At 52.4% G+C, this 16,763-nt stretch overlaps 1 protein-coding gene across 1 annotated transcript; it reads right to left on the reverse strand.

Moving 5' to 3' along the window:
• Window positions 1-8,605: 8,605 nt before the first annotated feature.
• Window positions 8,606-10,816, reverse strand: LOC128313704 (spore coat protein SP96-like; the record flags this gene model as incomplete). Its single annotated transcript, XM_053213832.1, has 2 exons — window positions 10,648-10,816; window positions 8,606-8,682 (listed from the first exon to the last, which is right to left on the reverse strand). Coding segments are annotated over exons 1-2 (246 nt in total), but the record flags the coding sequence as incomplete, so codon positions are not given.
• Between the last annotated feature and the right edge of the window lie 5,947 nt (window positions 10,817-16,763).

Genomic DNA, 16,763 nt, shown 5'->3' on the forward strand with positions numbered 1-16,763 from the left:
GTAGATGTAGGCACAGTGGTGGCACTCTCAGTGGGGGTTGGGGAGGAAGTAGGTGCCATAGAAGAAATCACTGTGGTAGTGCTGTCAGGGGAAGGTGGTGACGAACTGACCTCTGAAGAAGAAGACGTTGTGGTGGTACCTTTAGTGGATGTTGGAGAGGAAGTGGCCTCTGTAGAAAAAGGCCCTATTGTGGGAATGTCAGTGGGAGTACGAGAGGAACTGAGATCTGTAGATGTAGGCACTGTGGTGGCACTCTCATGGGGGATTGGGGAGGAAGTGGCTGCTGTAGAAGAAATCACTGTGGTGGCACTCTCAGTGGGTGTTGGTGATGAACTGGCTTCTATAGAGGAAGACTGTGTGGTAGTGCTGTCGCTGGAAGGTGGAGACGAGATGGCCTCTGAAGAAGAAGACGTTGTGGTGGCACCTTCTGGGGATGTTGGAGAGGAACTGGCCTCTGTAGAAGAAGGCACTGCTGTGGCATTATCAGTGGGAGTAGCAGAGGAACTGATATCTGTAGATGTAGGCACTGTGGTGACACTCTCAGTGGGGGTTGGAGACAAAGTGGTTGCTGTAGAATAAATCACTGTGGTGGCACTCTCAGTGGGGGTTGGTAATGAACTGGCTTCTGTAGAGGAAGACTCTGTGGTACTGCTGTCGGTGGAAGGTGGAGACGACCTAGCCTCTGAAGAAGAAGAGGTTGTGGTCGCACCTTCAGTAGATGTTGGAGAGGAAGTGGGCTCTGTAGAAGAAGACATTGTTGTGGCATTTTCAGTGGGAGTAGGAGAGGTACTGAGATCAGTAGATGTAGGCACTGTGGTGGCACTCTCAGTGGGGGCTGGAGGTGAAGTGGCTGCTGTAGAAGAAATCGCTGTGGTCGTGCTCTCAGTGGGTGTTGGAGATGAACTGGCTTCTGTAGAGGAAGACACTGTGGTAGTGCTGTCGGTGAAAGGTGGAGACGAAGTGGCCTCTGAAGAAGAGGACGTTGTGGTGGCACCTTCAGTGGATGTTGGAGAGGAAGTGGCCTCTGCAGAAGAAGGCGCTGTTGTGGTATTGTCAGTGGGAGAAGGAGAGGAAATGAGATCTGTAGATGTAGGCACTATGGTGGCACTCTCAGTGGGGGTTGGAGAGGATGTGGCTGCTGTAGAAGAAATCACTTTGGTCGTGCTGTCAGTGGAAGGGGGAGACGAACTGGCCTCTGAAGAAGAAGACGTTGTGGTGGCACACTCAGTGGATGTTGGAGAGGAAGTGGCCTCTATAGAAGAAGGCACTGTTGTGGCATTGTCAGTGGGAGTAGGAGAGGTACTGAGATCTGTAGATGTAGGCACTGTGGTGGCACTCTCAGTGGGGGTTGGAGAGGATGTGGCTGCAGTAGAAGAAATCGCTGTGGTAGTGCTGTCTGTTGAAGTTGGAGACGAACTGGCCTCTGAGGAGGAAGACGTTGTGGTGGCACTTTCTGTGGATGTTGGAGAGGAAGTGGCCTCTGTAGAAGGAGGCACTGCTGTGGCATTGTCAGTGGGAGTAGGAGAGGAACTGAGATCTGTAGATGTAGGCACTGTGGTGGCACTCTCAGTGGGGGTTAGAGAGGAAGTGGCTGCTGTAGAAGAAATCACTGTGGTCGTGCTGTCAATGGGTGTTGGAGATGAACTGGCTTCTGTAGAGGAAGACACTGTGGTAGTGCTGTCGGTGGAAGGTGGAAACGAACTGGCCTCTGAAGAAGAAGACGTTGTGGTCGCACCTTCAGTAGATGTTGGAGAGGAAGTGGGCTCTGTAGAAGAAGGCATTGTTGTGGCAATGTCAGTAGTAGTAGGAGAGGAACTGAGATCTGTAGATGGTGGCACTGTGGTGGCACTCTCAGTGGGGGTTGGAGAGGAAGTGGCTGCTGTAGAAGAAATCACTGTGGTCATGCTGTCAGTGGAAGGTGGAGACGAACTGGCCTCTGAAGAAGACGTTGTGCTGTCACCTTCTGGGGACGTTGGAGAGGAAGTGGCCTCTGTAGAAGGAGGCACTGTTGTGACATTGTCAGTGGGAGTACGAGAGGTACTGAGATCTGTAGATGTAGGCACTGTGGTGGCACTCTCAATGGGGGTTGGAGGTGAAGTGGCTGCTGTAGAAGAAATCGCTGTGGTCGTGCTGTCAGTAGGTGTTGGAGACGAACTGGCTTCTGTAGAGGAAGACTCTGTGGTACTACTGTCGGTGGAAGGTGGAGACGAACTGGCCTCTGAAGAGGAAGACGTTGTGGTGGCACCTTCAATGGATGATGGAGAGGAAGTGGCCTCTGTAGAAGAAGGCACTGTTGTGGTCTTGTCAGTAGGAGTAGGAGAGGAACTGAGATCTGTAGATGTAGGCCCTGTGGTGGCACTCAAAGTGGGGGTTGGAGAGGAAGTGGCTGCTGTAGAAGAAATCACTGTGGTGGCACTCTCATTGGGGGTTGGTAATGAACTGGCTTCTGTAGAGGAAGAATCTGTGGTACTGCTGTCGGTGGAACTACCCTCTGAAAAAGAAGAGGTTGTGGTCGCACCTTCAGGGGATGTTGGAGAGGAAGTGGGCTCTGTAGAAGAAGGCACTGTTGTGGCAATGTCAGGGGGAGTAGGAGAGGAAATGAGATCTGTAGATGTAGGCCCTGTGGTGACACTCTCAGTGGGGGTTGGAGACGAAGTGGTTGCTGTAGAAGAAATCACTGTGGTGGCACTCTCATTGGGGGTTGGTAATGAACTGGCTTCTGTAGAGGAAGAATCTGTGGTACTGCTGTCGGTGGAACTACCCTCCGAAGAAGAAGGGGTTGTGGTCGCACCTTCAGTAGATGTTGGAGAGGAAGTGGGCTCTGTACAAGAAGGCATTGTTGTGGCAATGTCAGTAGGAGTAGGAGAGGAACTGAGATCTGTAGATGTTGGCACTGTGGTGGCACTCTCAGTCGGGGTTGGAGAGGAAGTGGGTCCTGTAGAAGAAATCACTGTGGTAGTGCTGTCAGCGGAAGGTGGAGACGAACTGGCTTCTGAAGAAGAAGACGTTGTGGTGGCACCTTCAGTGGATGTTGGAGAGGAAGAGGGCTCTGCAGAAGTAGGCATTGTTGTGGCAATGTCAGTGGGAGTAGGAGACGAACTGAGATCTGTAGATGTAAGCACTGTGGTGGCACTCTCAGTGGGGGTTTGAGAGGAAGTGGCTGCAGTAGAAGAAATCAGTGTGGTCATGCTGTCAGTGGAAGGTGGAGACGAACTGGCCTCTGAAGAAGAAGACGTTGTGGTGGCACCTTCTGGGGATGTTGGAGAGGAAGTGGCCTCTGTAGAAGTAGGCACTGTTGTGGCATTGCCAGTGGCAGTAGGAGAGGTACTGAGATCAGTAGATGTAGGCACTGTGGTGGCACTCTCAGCGGGGGCTGGAGGTGAAGTGGCTGCTGTAGAAGAAATCGCTATGGTCGTGCTCTCAGTGGGTGTTGGAGATGAACTGGCTTCTGTAGAGGAAGACACTGTAGTAGTGCTGTCGGTGGAAGGTGGAGACGAACTAGCCTCTGAAGAAGAGGATGTTGTGGTGGCACCTTCAGTGGAGGTTGGAGAGGAAGTGGCCTCTGCAGAAGAAGGCGCTGTTGTGGTATTGTCAGTGGGAGAAGGAGACGAACTGAGATCTGTAGATGTAGGCACTATGGTGGCACTCTCAGTGGGGGTTGGAGAGGATGTGGCTGCTGTAGAAGAAATCACTGTGGTCGTGCTGTCAGTGGAAGGGGGAGACGAACTGGCCTCTGAAGAAGAAGACGTTGTGGTGGCACTCTCAGTGGATGTTGGAGAGGAAGTGGCCTCTGTAGAAGAAGGCACTGTTGTGGCATTGTCAGTGGGAGTAGGAGAGGTACTGAGATCTGTAGATTTAGGCACTGTGGTGGCACTCTCAGTGGGGGTTGGAGAGGACGTGGCTGCTGTAGAAGAAATCGCTGTGGTAGTGCTGTCTGTTGAAGTTGGAGACGAACTGGCCTCTGAGGAGGAAGACGTTGTGGTGGCACTTTCTGTGGATGTTGGAGAGGAAGTGGCCTCTGTAGAAGGAGGCACTGTTGTGGCATTGTCAATGGGAGTGGGAGAGGAACTGAGACCTGTAGATGTAGGCACTGTGGTGGCACTCTCAGTGGGGGTTAGAGAGGAAGTGGCTGCTGTAGAAGAAATCACTGTGGTCTTGCTGTCAATGGGTGTTGGAGATGAACTGGCTTCTGTAGAGGAAGACACTGTGGTAGTGCTGTCGGTTGAAGGTGGAAACGAACTGGCCTCTGAAGAAGAAGTTGTGGTCGCACCTTCATTAGATGTTGGAGAGGAAGTGGCCTCTGTAGAAGGAGGTACTATTGTGGCATTGTCAGTGGGAGTACGAGAGGTACTGAGATCTGTAGATGTAGGCACTGTGGTGGCACTCTCAGTGGGGGTTGGAGGGGAAGTGGCTGCTGTGGAAGAAATCGCTGTGGTCGTGCTGTCAGTGGGTGTTGGAGATGTACTGGCTTCTGTAGAAGAAGACACTGTGGTAGTGCTGTCGGTGGATGGTGGAGATGAACTGGCCTCTGAAGAGGAAGACGTTGTGGTGGCACCTTCAATGGATGTTGGAGAGGAAGTGGCCTCTGTAGAAGAAGGCACTGTTGTGGCATTGTCAATGGGAGTAGGAGAGGAACTGAGATCTGTAGATGTAGGCACTGTGGTGGCACTCTCAGTGGGGGTTGGAGAGGAAAGTGGCTGCTATAGAAGAAATCACTGTGGTTATGCTGTCAGTGGAAGGTGGAGACGAACTGGCCTCTGAAGAAGAGGACGTTGTGGTGGCACCTTCAGGGGATGTTGGAGAGGAAGTGGGCTCTGTAGAAGAAGGCACTGTTGTGGCAATGTCAGCGGGAGTGGGGGAGGAACTGAGATCTGTAGATGTAGGCACTGTGGTGGCACTCTCACTGAGGGTTGGAGGGGAAGTGGCTGCTGTAGAAGAAATCACTGTGGTAGTGCTGTCAGTGGAAGGTGGAGACGAACTGTCCTCTGAAGAAGAAGACGTTGTGGTGGCACCTTCAGTGGATGTTGGAGAGGAAGTGGCCTCTGTAGAAGGAGGCACTGTTGTGGCAATGTCAGTGGGAGTAGGAGAGGAACTGAGATCTGTAGATGTAGGCACTGTGGTGGCACTCTCAGTGGGGGTTGGAGGGAAGTGGCTGCTGTAGAAGAAATCGCTGTGGTCGTGCTGTCAGGGGTGGAGATGTACTGGCTTCTGTAGAGAAGACACTGTGGGAGTGCTGTCGTGGAAGGTGGAGACGAACTGGCCTCTGAAGAGGAAGACGTTGTGGTGGCACCTTCATGGATGTTGGAGAGGAAGTGGCCTCTGTAGAAGCAGGCACTGTTGTGGCATTGTCAGTGGGAGTAGGAGAGGAACTGAGATCTGTAGATGTAAGCACTGTGGTGGCACTCTCAGTGGGGGTTGGAGAGGACGTGGCTGCTGTAGAAGAAATCGCTGTGGTCGTGTTGTCAGTAGGTGTTGGAGATGAACTGGCTTCTGTAGAGGAAGACACTGTGGTAGTGCTGTCGGTGGAAGGTGGAGACGAACTGGCCTCTGAAGTAGAATAAGTTGTGGTGGCACTCTCAGTGGATGTTGGAGAGGAAGTGGGCTCTGTAGAAGAAGACACTGTTGTGGCAATGTCAGTAGGAGTGGGAGAGGAACTGAGATCTGTAGATGTAGGCACTGTGGTGGCACTCTCAGTGTGGGTTGGAGAGGAAGTGGCTGCTATAGAAGAAATCACTGTGGTCATGCTGTCAGTGGAAGGTGGAGACGAACTGGCCTCTGAAGAAGAGGACGTTGTGGTGGCACCTTCAGGGGATGTTGGAGAGGAAAAGGGCTCTGTAGAAGCAGGCATTGTTGTGGCAATGACAGTGGGAGTAGTAGAGGAACTGAGATCTGTAGATGTAAGCACTGTGGTGGCACTCTCAGTGTGGGTTGGAGAGGAAGTGGCTGCTGTAGAAGATATCACTTTGGTAGTGCTGTCAGTGTCAGGTGCAGACGTACTGGCTTCTGAAGAAGAAGACGTTGTGGTGGCACCTTCAGGGGATGTTGGAGAGGGAGTGGCCTCTGTAGTAGGAGGCACGGTGGTGGCATTGTCAGTGGCAGTAGGAGAGGTACTGAGATCTGTAGATGTAGGCACTGTGGTGGCACTCTCAGTGGGTGTTGGAGAGGAAGTGGCTGCTGTAGAAGAAATCACTGTGGTCATGCTGTCAGCGGAAGGTGGAGATGAACTGGCCTCTGAAGAAGAAGACGTTGTGGTGGCACCTTCTGGGGATGTTGGAGAGGGAGTGGCCTCTGTAGTAGGAGGCACGGTGGTGGCATTGTCAGTGGCAGTAGGAGAGGTACTGAGATCTGTAGATGTAGGCACTGTGGTGGCACTCTCAGTGGGTGTTGGAGATGAAGTGGCTGCTGTAGAAGAAATCGCTGTGGTCGTGCTGTCAGTGGGTGTTGGAGATGAACTGGCTTCTGTAGAGGAAGACACTGTGGTAGTGCTGTCGGTGGAAGGTGGAGACGAACTGCCCTCTGAAGAAGAAGACGTTGTGGTGGCACCTTCAGTGGATGTTGGAGAGGAAGTGGTCTCTGCAGAAGAAGACACTGTTGTGGCAATGTCAGTGGGAGTGGGAGAGGAACTGAGATCTGTAGATGTAGGCACTGTGGTGGCACTCTCACTGAGGGTTGGAGGGGAAGTGGCTGCTGTAGAAGAAATCACTGTGGTAGTGCTGTCAGTGGAAGGTGGAGACGAACTGTCCTCTGAAGAAGAAGACGTTGTGGTGGCACCTTCAGGGGATGTTGGAGAGGAAGTGGCCTCTGTAGAAGGAGGCACTGTTGTGGTATTGTCAGTGGGAGTGGGAGAGGAACTGAGATCTGTAGATGTAGGCACTGTGGTGGCACTCTCAGTGGGGGTTGGAGAGGAAGTGGGCTGCTGTAGAAGAAATCACTGTGGTAGTGCTGTCAGTGGAAGGTGGAGACGAACTGGCTTCTGAAGAAGAAGACGTTGTGGTGGCACCTTCAGTGGATGTTGGAGAGGAAGAGGGCTCTGTAGAAGCAGGCATTGTTGTGGCAATGACAGTGGGAGTAGTAGAGGAACTGAGATCTGTAGATGTAAGCACTGTGGTGGCACTCTCAGTGGGGGTTGGAGAGGAAGTGGCTGCTGTAGAAGAAATCACTGTGGTCATGCTGTCAGCGGAAGGTGGAGATGAACTGGCCTCTGAAGAAGAAGACGTTGTGGTGGCACCTTCTGGGGATGTTGGAGAGGGAGTGGCCTCTGTAGTAGGAGGCACGGTGCTGGCATTGTCAGTGGCAGTAGGAGAGGTACTGAGATCTGTAGATGTAGGCACTGTGGTGGCACTCTCAGTGGGTGTTGGAGATGAAGTGGCTGCTGTAGAAGAAATCGCTGTGGTCGTGCTGTCAGTGGGTGTTGGAGATGAACTGGCTTCTGTAGAGGAAGACACTGTGGTAGTGCTGTCGGTGGAAGGTGGAGACGAACTGCCCTCTGAAGAAGAAGACGTTGTGGTGGCACCTTCAGTGGACGTTGGAGAGGAAGAGGGCTCTGTAGAAGCAGGCACTGTTGTGGCAATGACAGTGGGAGTAGGAGACGAACTGAGATCTGTAGATGTAGGCACTGTGGTGGCACTCTCAGTGGAGGTTGGAGAGGAAGTGGCTGCTGTAGAAGAAATCAAGGTGGTACTGCTGTCAGTGGAAGGTGGAGTTGTACTGACCTCTGAAGAAGAAGACGTTGTGGTGGCACTCTCAGTGGATGTTGGAGAAGAAGTGGCGTCTGTAGAAGAAGGCATTGTTGTGGCAATGTCAGTGGGAGTAGGAGACGAACTGAGATCTGTAGATGTAAGCACTGTGGTGGCACTCTCAGTGGGGGTTGGAGAGGAAGTGGCTGCTATAGAAGAAATCACTGTGGTTATGCTGTCAGTGGAAGGTGGAGACGAACTGGCCTCTGAAGAAGAGGACGTTGTGGTGGCACCTTCAGGGGATGTTGGAGAGGAAGTGGGCTCTGTAGAAGAAGGCACTGTTGTGGCAATGTCAGCGGGAGTGGGGGAGGAACTGAGATCTGTAGATGTAGGCACTGTGGTGGCACTCTCAGTGGGGGTTGGAGAGGAAGGGCTGCTGTAGAAGATATCACTTTGGTAGTGCTGTCAGTGGCAGGTGGAGACCTACTGGCTTCTGAAGAAGAAGACGTTGTGATGGCACCTTCAGTGGATGTTGGAGAGGAAGAGGGCTCTGTAGAAGCAGGCATTGTTGTGGCAATGTCAGTGGGAGTAGGAGAGGAACTGAGATCTGTAGATGTAAGCACTGTGGTGGCACTCTCAGTGGGGGTTGGAGAGGACGTGGCTGCTGTAGAAGAAATCACTGTGGTCATGCTGTCAGTAGGTGTTGGAGATGAACTGGCTTCTCTAGAGGAAGACACTGTGGTAGTGCTGTCGGTGGAAGGTGGAGACGAACTGGCCTCTGAAGTAGAATAAGTTGTGGTGGCACTCTCAGTGGATGTTGGAGAGGAAGTGGGCTCTGTAGAAGAAGACACTGTTGTGGCAATGTCAGTAGGAGTGGGAGAGGAACTGAGATCTGTAGATGTAGGCACTGTGGTGGCACTCTCAGTGTGGGTTGGAGAGGAAGTGGCTGCTATAGAAGAAATCACTGTGGTAGTGCTGTCAGTGGAAGGTGGAGACGAACTGGCTTCTGAAGAAGAAGGACGTTGTGGTGGCACCTTCAGGGGATGTTGGAGAGGAAGAGGGCTCTGTAGAAGCAGGCATTGTTGTGGCAATGACAGTGGGAGTAGTAGAGGAACTGAGATCTGTAGATGTAAGCACTGTGGTGGCACTCTCAGTGGGGGTTGGAGAGGAAGTGGCTGCTGTAGAAGAAATCACTGTGGTCATGCTGTCAGCGGAAGGTGGAGATGAACTGGCCTCTGAAGAAGAAGACGTTGTGGTGGCACCTTCTGGGGATGTTGGAGAGGGAGTGGCCTCTGTAGTAGGAGGCACGGTGGTGGCATTGTCAGTGGCAGTAGGAGAGGTACTGAGATCTGTAGATGTAGGCACTGTGGTGGCACTCTCAGTGGGTGTTGGAGATGAAGTGGCTGCTGTAGAAGAAATCGCTGTGGTCGTGCTGTCAGTGGGTGTTGGAGATGTACTGGCTTCTGTAGAAGAAGACACTGTGGTAGTGCTGTCGGTGGAAGGTGGAGACGAACTGGCCTCTGAAGAAGAAGACGTTGTGGTGGCACTCTCAGTGGATGTTGGAGAGGAAGTGGTCTCTGCAGAAGAAGACACTGTTGTGGCAATGTCAGTGGGAGTGGGAGAGGAACTGAGATCTGTAGATGTAGGCACTGTGGTGGCACTCTCAGTGAGGGTTGGAGGGGAAGTGGCTGCTGTAGAAGAAATCACTGTGGTAGTGCTGTCAGTGGAAGGTGGAGACGAACTGTCCTCTGAAGAAGAAGACGTTGTGGTGGCACCTTCAGGGATGTTGGAGAGGAAGTGGCCTCTGTAGAAGAAGGCACTGTTGTGGCAATGTCAGTGGGAGTAGGAGAGGAATTGAGATCTGTAGATGTAGGCACTGTGGTGGCACTCTCAGTGTGGGTTGGAGAGGAAGTGGCTGCTATAGAAGAAATCGCTGTGGTCATGCTGTCAGTGGAAGGTGGAGACGAACTGGCCTCTGAAGAAGAGGACGTTGTGGTGGCACCTTCAGGGGATGTTGGAGAGGAAAAGGGCTCTGTAGAAGCAGGCATTGTTGTGGCAATGACAGTGGGAGTAGTAGAGGAACTGAGATCTGTAGATGTAAGCACTGTGGTGGCACTCTCAGTGTGGGTTGGAGAGGAAGTGGCTGCTGTAGAAGATATCACTTTGGTAGTGCTGTCAGTGTCAGGTGCAGACGTACTGGCTTCTGAAGAAGAAGACGTTGTGGTGGCACCTTCAGGGGATGTTGGAGAGGAAGAGGGCTCTGTAGAAGCAGGCATTGTTGTGGCAATGACAGTGGGAGTAGTAGAGGAACTGAGATCTGTAGATGTAAGCACTGTGGTGGCACTCTCAGTGGGGGTTGGAGAGGAAGTGGCTGCTGTAGAAGAAATCACTGTGGTCATGCTGTCAGCGGAAGGTGGAGATGAACTGGCCTCTGAAGAAGAAGACGTTGTGGTGGCACCTTCAGGGGATGTTGGAGAGGAAGAGGGCTCTGTAGAAGCAGGCATTGTTGTGGCAATGACAGTGGGAGTAGTAGAGGAACTGAGATCTGTAGATGTAAGCACTGTGGTGGCACTCTCAGTGGGGGTTGGAGAGGACGTGGCTGCTGTAGAAGAAATCACTGTGGTCATGCTGTCAGTGGAAGGTGGAGACGAACTGGCCTCTGAAGAAGACGACATTGTGGTGGCACCTTCTGGGGATGTTGGAGAGGGAGTGGCCTCTGTAGAAGGAGGCACTGTTCTGGCATTGTCAGTGGCAGTAGGAGAGTTACTGAGATCTGTAGATGTAGGAACTGTCGTGGCACTCTCAGTGGGTGTTGGAGGTGAAGTGGCTGCTGTAGAAGAAATCGCTGTGGTCGTGTTGTCAGTAGGTGTTGGAGATGAACTGGCTTCTGTAGAGGAAGACACTGTGGTAGTGCTGTCGGTGGAAGGTGGAGACGAACTGGCCTCTGAAGTAGAATAAGTTGTGGTGGCACTCTCAGTGGATGTTGGAGAGGAAGTGGGCTCTGTAGAAGAAGACACTGTTGTGGCAATGTCAGTAGGAGTGGGAGAGGAACTGAGATCTGTAGATGTAGGCACTGTGGTGGCACTCTCAGTGTGGGTTGGAGAGGAAGTGGCTGCTATAGAAGAAATCGCTGTGGTCATGCTGTCAGTGGAAGGTGGAGACGAACTGGCCTCTGAAGAAGAGGACGTTGTGGTGGCACCTTCAGGGGATGTTGGAGAGGAAAAGGGCTCTGTAGAAGCAGGCATTGTTGTGGCAATGACAGTGGGAGTAGTAGAGGAACTGAGATCTGTAGATGTAAGCACTGTGGTGGCACTCTCAGTGTGGGTTGGAGAGGAAGTGGCTGCTGTAGAAGATATGACTTTGGTAGTGCTGTCAGTGTCAGGTGCAGACGTACTGGCTTCTGAAGAAGAAGACGTTGTGGTGGCACCTTCAGGGGATGTTGGAGAGGAAGAGGGCTCTGTAGAAGCAGGCATTGTTGTGGCAATGACAGTGGGAGTAGTAGAGGAACTGAGATCTGTAGATGTAAGCACTGTGGTGGCACTCTCAGTGGGGGTTGGAGAGGAAGTGGCTGCTGTAGAAGAAATCACTGTGGTCATGCTGTCAGCGGAAGGTGGAGATGAACTGGCCTCTGAAGAAGAAGACGTTGTGGTGGCACCTTCTGGGGATGTTGGAGAGGGAGTGGCCTCTGTAGTAGGAGGCACGGTGGTGGCATTGTCAGTGGCAGTAGGAGAGGTACTGAGATCTGTAGATGTAGGCACTGTGGTGGCACTCTCACTGGGTGTTGGAGATGAAGTGGCTGCTGTAGAAGAAATCGCTGTGGTCGTGCTGTCAGTGGGTGTTGGAGATGAACTGGCTTCTGTAGAGGAAGACACTGTGGTAGTGCTGTCGGTGGAAGGTGGAGACGAACTGCCCTCTGAAGAAGAAGACGTTGTGGTGGCACTCTCAGTGGATGTTGGAGAGGAAGTGGTCTCTGCAGAAGAAGACACTGTTGTGGCAATGTCAGTGGGAGTGGGAGAGGAACTGAGATCTGTAGATGTAGGCACTGTGGTGGCACTCTCACTGAGGGTTGGAGGGGAAGTGGCTGCTGTAGAAGAAATCACTGTGGTAGTGCTGTCACTGGAAGGTGGAGACGAACTGTCCTCTGAAGAAGAAGACGTTGTGGTGGCACCTTCTGGGGATGTTGGAGAGGAAGTGGCCTCTGTAGAAGGAGGCACTGTTGTGGTATTGTCAGTGGGAGTAGGAGAGGAACTGAGATCTGTAGATGTAGGCACTGTGGTGGCACTCTCAGTGGGGGTTGGAGGTGAAGTGGCTGCTGTAGAAGAAATCGCTGTGGTCGTGCTGTCAGAGGCAGGTGCAGACGTACTGGCTTCTGAAGAAGAAGACGTTGTGGTGGCACCTTCAGTGGACGTTGGAGAGGAAGAGGGCTCTGTAGAAGCAGGCATTGTGGTGGCAATGACAGTGGGAGTAGGAGACGAACTGAGATCTGTAGATGTAAGCACTGTGGTGGCACTCTCAGTGTGGGTTGGAGAGGAAGTGGCTGCTATAGAAGAAATCACTGTGGTTATGCTGTCAGTGGAAGGTGGAGACGAACTGGCCTCTGAAGAAGAGGACGTTGTGGTGGCACCTTCAGGGGATGTTGGAGAGGAAGTGGGCTCTGTAGAAGAAGGCACTGTTGTGGCAATGTCAGCGGGAGTGGGGGAGGAACTGAGATCTGTAGATGTAGGCCCTGTGGTGGCACTCTCAGTGGGGGTTGGAGAGGAAGGGGCTGCTGTAGAAGATATCACTTTGGTAGTGCTGTCCGTGGCAGGTGGAGACCTACTGGCTTCTGAAGAAGAAGACGTTGTGATGGCACCTTCAGTGGATGTTGGAGAGGAAGAGGGCTCTGTAGAAGCAGGCATTGTTGTGGCAATGTCAGTGGGAATAGGAGAGGAACTGAGATCTGTAGATGTAAGCACTGTGGTGGCACTCTCAGTGGGGGTTGGAGAGGACGTGGCTGCTGTAGAAGAAATCACTGTGGTCATGCTGTCAGTGGAAGGTGGAGACGAACTGGCCTCTGAAGAAGACGACATTGTGGTGGCACCTTCAGGGGATGTTGGAGAGGGAGTGGCCTCTGTAGAAGGAGGCACTGTTCTGGCATTGTCAGTGGCAGTAGGAGAGTTACTGAGATCTGTAGATGTAGGAACTGTGGTGGCACTCTCAGTGGGTGTTGGAGATGAAGTGGCTGCTGTAGAAGAAATCGCTGTGGTCGTGTTGTCAGTAGGTGTTGGAGATGAACTGGCTTCTGTAGAGGAAGACACTGTGGTAGTGCTGTCGGTGGAAGGTGGAGACGAACTGGCCTCTGAAGTAGAATAAGTTGTGGTGGCACTCTCAGTGGATGTTGGAGAGGAAGTGGGCTCTGTAGAAGAAGACACTGTTGTGGCAATGTCAGTAGGAGTGGGAGAGGAACTGAGATCTGTAGATGTAGGCACTGTGGTGGCACTCTCAGTGTGGGTTGGAGAGGAAGTGGCTGCTATAGAAGAAATCGCTGTGGTCATGCTGTCAGTGGAAGGTGGAGACGAACTGGCCTCTGAAGAAGAGGACGTTGTGGTGGCACCTTCAGGGGATGTTGGAGAGGAAAAGGGCTCTGTAGAAGCAGGCATTGTTGTGGCAATGACAGTGGGAGTAGTAGAGGAACTGAGATCTGTAGATGTAAGCACTGTGGTGGCACTCTCAGTGTGGGTTGGAGAGGAAGTGGCTGCTGTAGAAGATATCACTTTGGTAGTGCTGTCAGTGTCAGGTGCAGACGTACTGGCTTCTGAAGAAGAAGACGTTGTGGTGGCACCTTCAGGGGATGTTGGAGAGGAAGAGGGCTCTGTAGAAGCAGGCATTGTTGTGGCAATGACAGTGGGAGTAGTAGAGGAACTGAGATCTGTAGATGTAAGCACTGTGGTGGCACTCTCAGTGGGGGTTGGAGAGGAAGTGGCTGCTGTAGAAGAAATCACTGTGGTCATGCTGTCAGCGGAAGGTGGAGATGAACTGGCCTCTGAAGAAGAAGACGTTGTGGTGGCACCTTCTGGGGATGTTGGAGAGGGAGTGGCCTCTGTAGTAGGAGGCACGGTGGTGGCATTGTCAGTGGCAGTAGGAGAGGTACTGAGATCTGTAGATGTAGGCACTGTGGTGGCACTCTCAGTGGGTGTTGGAGATGAAGTGGCTGCTGTAGAAGAAATCGCTGTGGTCGTGCTGTCAGTGGGTGTTGGAGATGAACTGGCTTCTGTAGAGGAAGACACTCTGGTAGTGCTGTCGGTGGAATGTGGAGACGAACTGGCCTCTGAAGAAGAAGACGTTGTGGTCGCACCTTCAGTGGATGTTGGAGAGGAAGTGGGCTCTGTAGAAGAAGACACTGTTGTGGCAATGTCAGTAGGTGTGGGAGAGGAACTGAGATCTGTAGATGTAGGCACTGTGGTGGCACTCTCAGTGGGGGTTGGAGAGGAAGTGGTTCCTGTAGAAGAAATCACTGTGGTAGTGCTGTCAGCGGAAGGTGGAGACGAACTGGCCTCTGAAGAAGAAGACGTTGTGGTGGCACCTTCAGGGGATGTTGGAGAGGAAGTGCGCTCTGTAGAATAAGGTACTGTTGTGGCACTGTCAGTGGGAGTAGGAGAGGAACTTAGATCTGTAGATATAGGCACCCTGGTGGCACTCTCACTGGGGGTTGGAGAGGAAGTCGCTGCTGTGGAGGAAATCGCTGTGGTCGTGCTGTCAATGGGTGTTGGAGATGAACTTGCTTCTGTAGAGGACGACAATGTGGTAGTGCTGTCGGTGGAAGGTGGAGACGAACTGGCCTCTGAAGAAGAAGACGTTGTGGTGGCACCTTCAGTGGATGTTGCAGAGGAAGTGGGCTCTGTATACGATGGCACTGTTGTGGCTTTGTCAGTGGGAGTAGGAGAGGAAATGAGATCTGTAGATGTAGGCACTATGGTGGCACTCTCAGTGGTGGTTGGAGAGGACGTGGCTGCTGTGAAAGTAATCACTGTGGTAGTGCTGTCAGTGGAAGATGGAGACATACTGGCCTCTGAAGAAGAAGACGTGGTGGCACCCTCAGTAGATGTTGGAGAGGAAGTGGGTTCTGTAGAAGAAGGCACTGTTGTGGCAATGTCAGTGGGAGTAGGAGAGGAACTGAGATCTGTAGATGTAAGCAGTGTGGTGGCACTCTCAGTGGGGGTTGGAGTGGAAGTGGCTGCTGTAGAAAAAATCACTGTGGTCGTGCTGTCAGTGCGGGTTGGAGATGCACTGGATTCCGTAGAGGATGACTTTGTGGTGGCACCTTCTGTGGATGTTGGAGAGGAATTGGCCACTGTAGAAGAGGGCCCTGTTGTGTCCTTGTCAGTGGGAGTAAGAGAGGAACTGAGATCTGTAGATGTAGGCACTGTGGTGGCAGTCTCATTGGGGGTTGGAGGGGAAGTGGCTGCTGTAGAAGAGATCACTGCAGTCGTGCTGTCAGCGGAATGTGGAGACGTACTGGCCTCTGAAGAAGATGACGTTGTGGTGGCACCTTCAGTGGATGTTGGAGAGGAAGTGGCCTCTGTAGAAGAGGGCCCTGTTGTGTCCTTGTCAGTGGGAGTAGGAGAGGAACTGAGATCTGTAGATGTAGGCCCTGTGGTGGCACTCTCAGTGGGAGTTGGAGATGAACTGGCTTCTGTAGAGGAAGACACTGTGGTAGTGCTGTCACTGGAAGATGGAGACGAACTGGCCTCTGAAGAAGAAGACGTTGTGGTGGCACCCTCATTGGATGTTGGAGAGGAAATGGGCTCTGTAGAAGAAGGCACTGTTGTGGCAATGTCAGTGGGAGTAGGACAGGAACTGAGATCTGTAGATATAGGCACTGTGGTGGCACTCTCAGTGTGGGTTGGAGAGGACGTGGCTGCTGTAGAAGAAATCACTGTGGTAGTGCTGTCAGTGGAAGATGCAGATGTACTGGCCTCTGAAGAAGAAGGCTTTGTGGTGGCAACCTCATTGGATGTTGGAGAGGAAATGGGCTCTGTAGAAGAAGGCACCGTTGTGGCAATGTCAGTGGGAGTAGGAGAGGAACTGAGATCTGTAGATATAGGCACTGTGGTGGCACTCTCAGTGGGTGTTGGAGATGAACTGGCTTCTGTAGAGGAAGACGTTGTGGTGGCACCTTCTGTGAATGTTGGAGAGGAAGTGGCCTCTGTAGAAGAGGGCCCTGTTGTGTCCTTGTCAGTGTTAGTAGGAGACGAACTGAGATCTGTAGATGTAGGCTCTGTGTTGGCACTCTCATTGGGGGTTGGAGGGGAAGTGGCTGTTGTAGAAGAGATTACTGTAGTCGTGCTGTCAGCGGAATGTTGAGATGTACTGGCCTCTGCAGAAGAAGACGTTGTGGTGGCACCTTCAGTGGATGTCGGAGAGGAAGTGGCCTCTGTAGAAGAAGGCACTCTTGTGGCATTGTCAGCGGGAGTATGAGAGGAACTGAGATCTGTAGATGTAGGCACTGTGGTGGCATTCTCAGTGGGGGTTAGAGAGGAAGTGGCTGCTGTAGAAGAAATCACTGTGGTCGTGCTGTCAATGGGTGTTGGAGATGAACTGGCTTCTGTAGAGGAAGAGAATGTGGTAGTGCTGTCGGTGGAAGGTGGAGACGAACTGGCCTCTGAAGAAGAAGACGTTGTGGTGGCACTCTCAGTGGATGTTGGAGAGGATGTGGCCTGTGTAGAAGAAGGCACTGTGGTGGCATTGTCAGTGGGAGTAGGAGAGGTACTGAGATCTGTAGATGTAGGCACTGTGGTGGCACTCTCATTGGGTGTTGGAGAGGACGTGGCTACTGTAGAGGAAATCGCTCTGGTAGTGCTGTCAGTGGAAGGTGAAGACGAACTGGCCTCTGAAGAGGAAGACGTTGTGGTGGCACCTTCGGTGGATGTTCGAGATGAAGTTGCCTCTGTAGAAGATGGCACTGCTGTGCCCTTGTCAGTCGGAGTAGGATAGGAACTGAGATCTGTAGATGTAGGCACTGTGCTGGGACTCTCAGTGGCGGTTGGAGAGGAAATGGCTGCTGTAGAAGAAATCACTGTGGTGGTGCTGTCAGTGGGTGTTGGAGAT

Source organism: Acinonyx jubatus, chromosome E3, assembly GCF_027475565.1.
Source record: "Acinonyx jubatus isolate Ajub_Pintada_27869175 chromosome E3, VMU_Ajub_asm_v1.0, whole genome shotgun sequence".
Lineage (NCBI taxonomy): Eukaryota > Metazoa > Chordata > Mammalia > Carnivora > Felidae > Acinonyx > Acinonyx jubatus.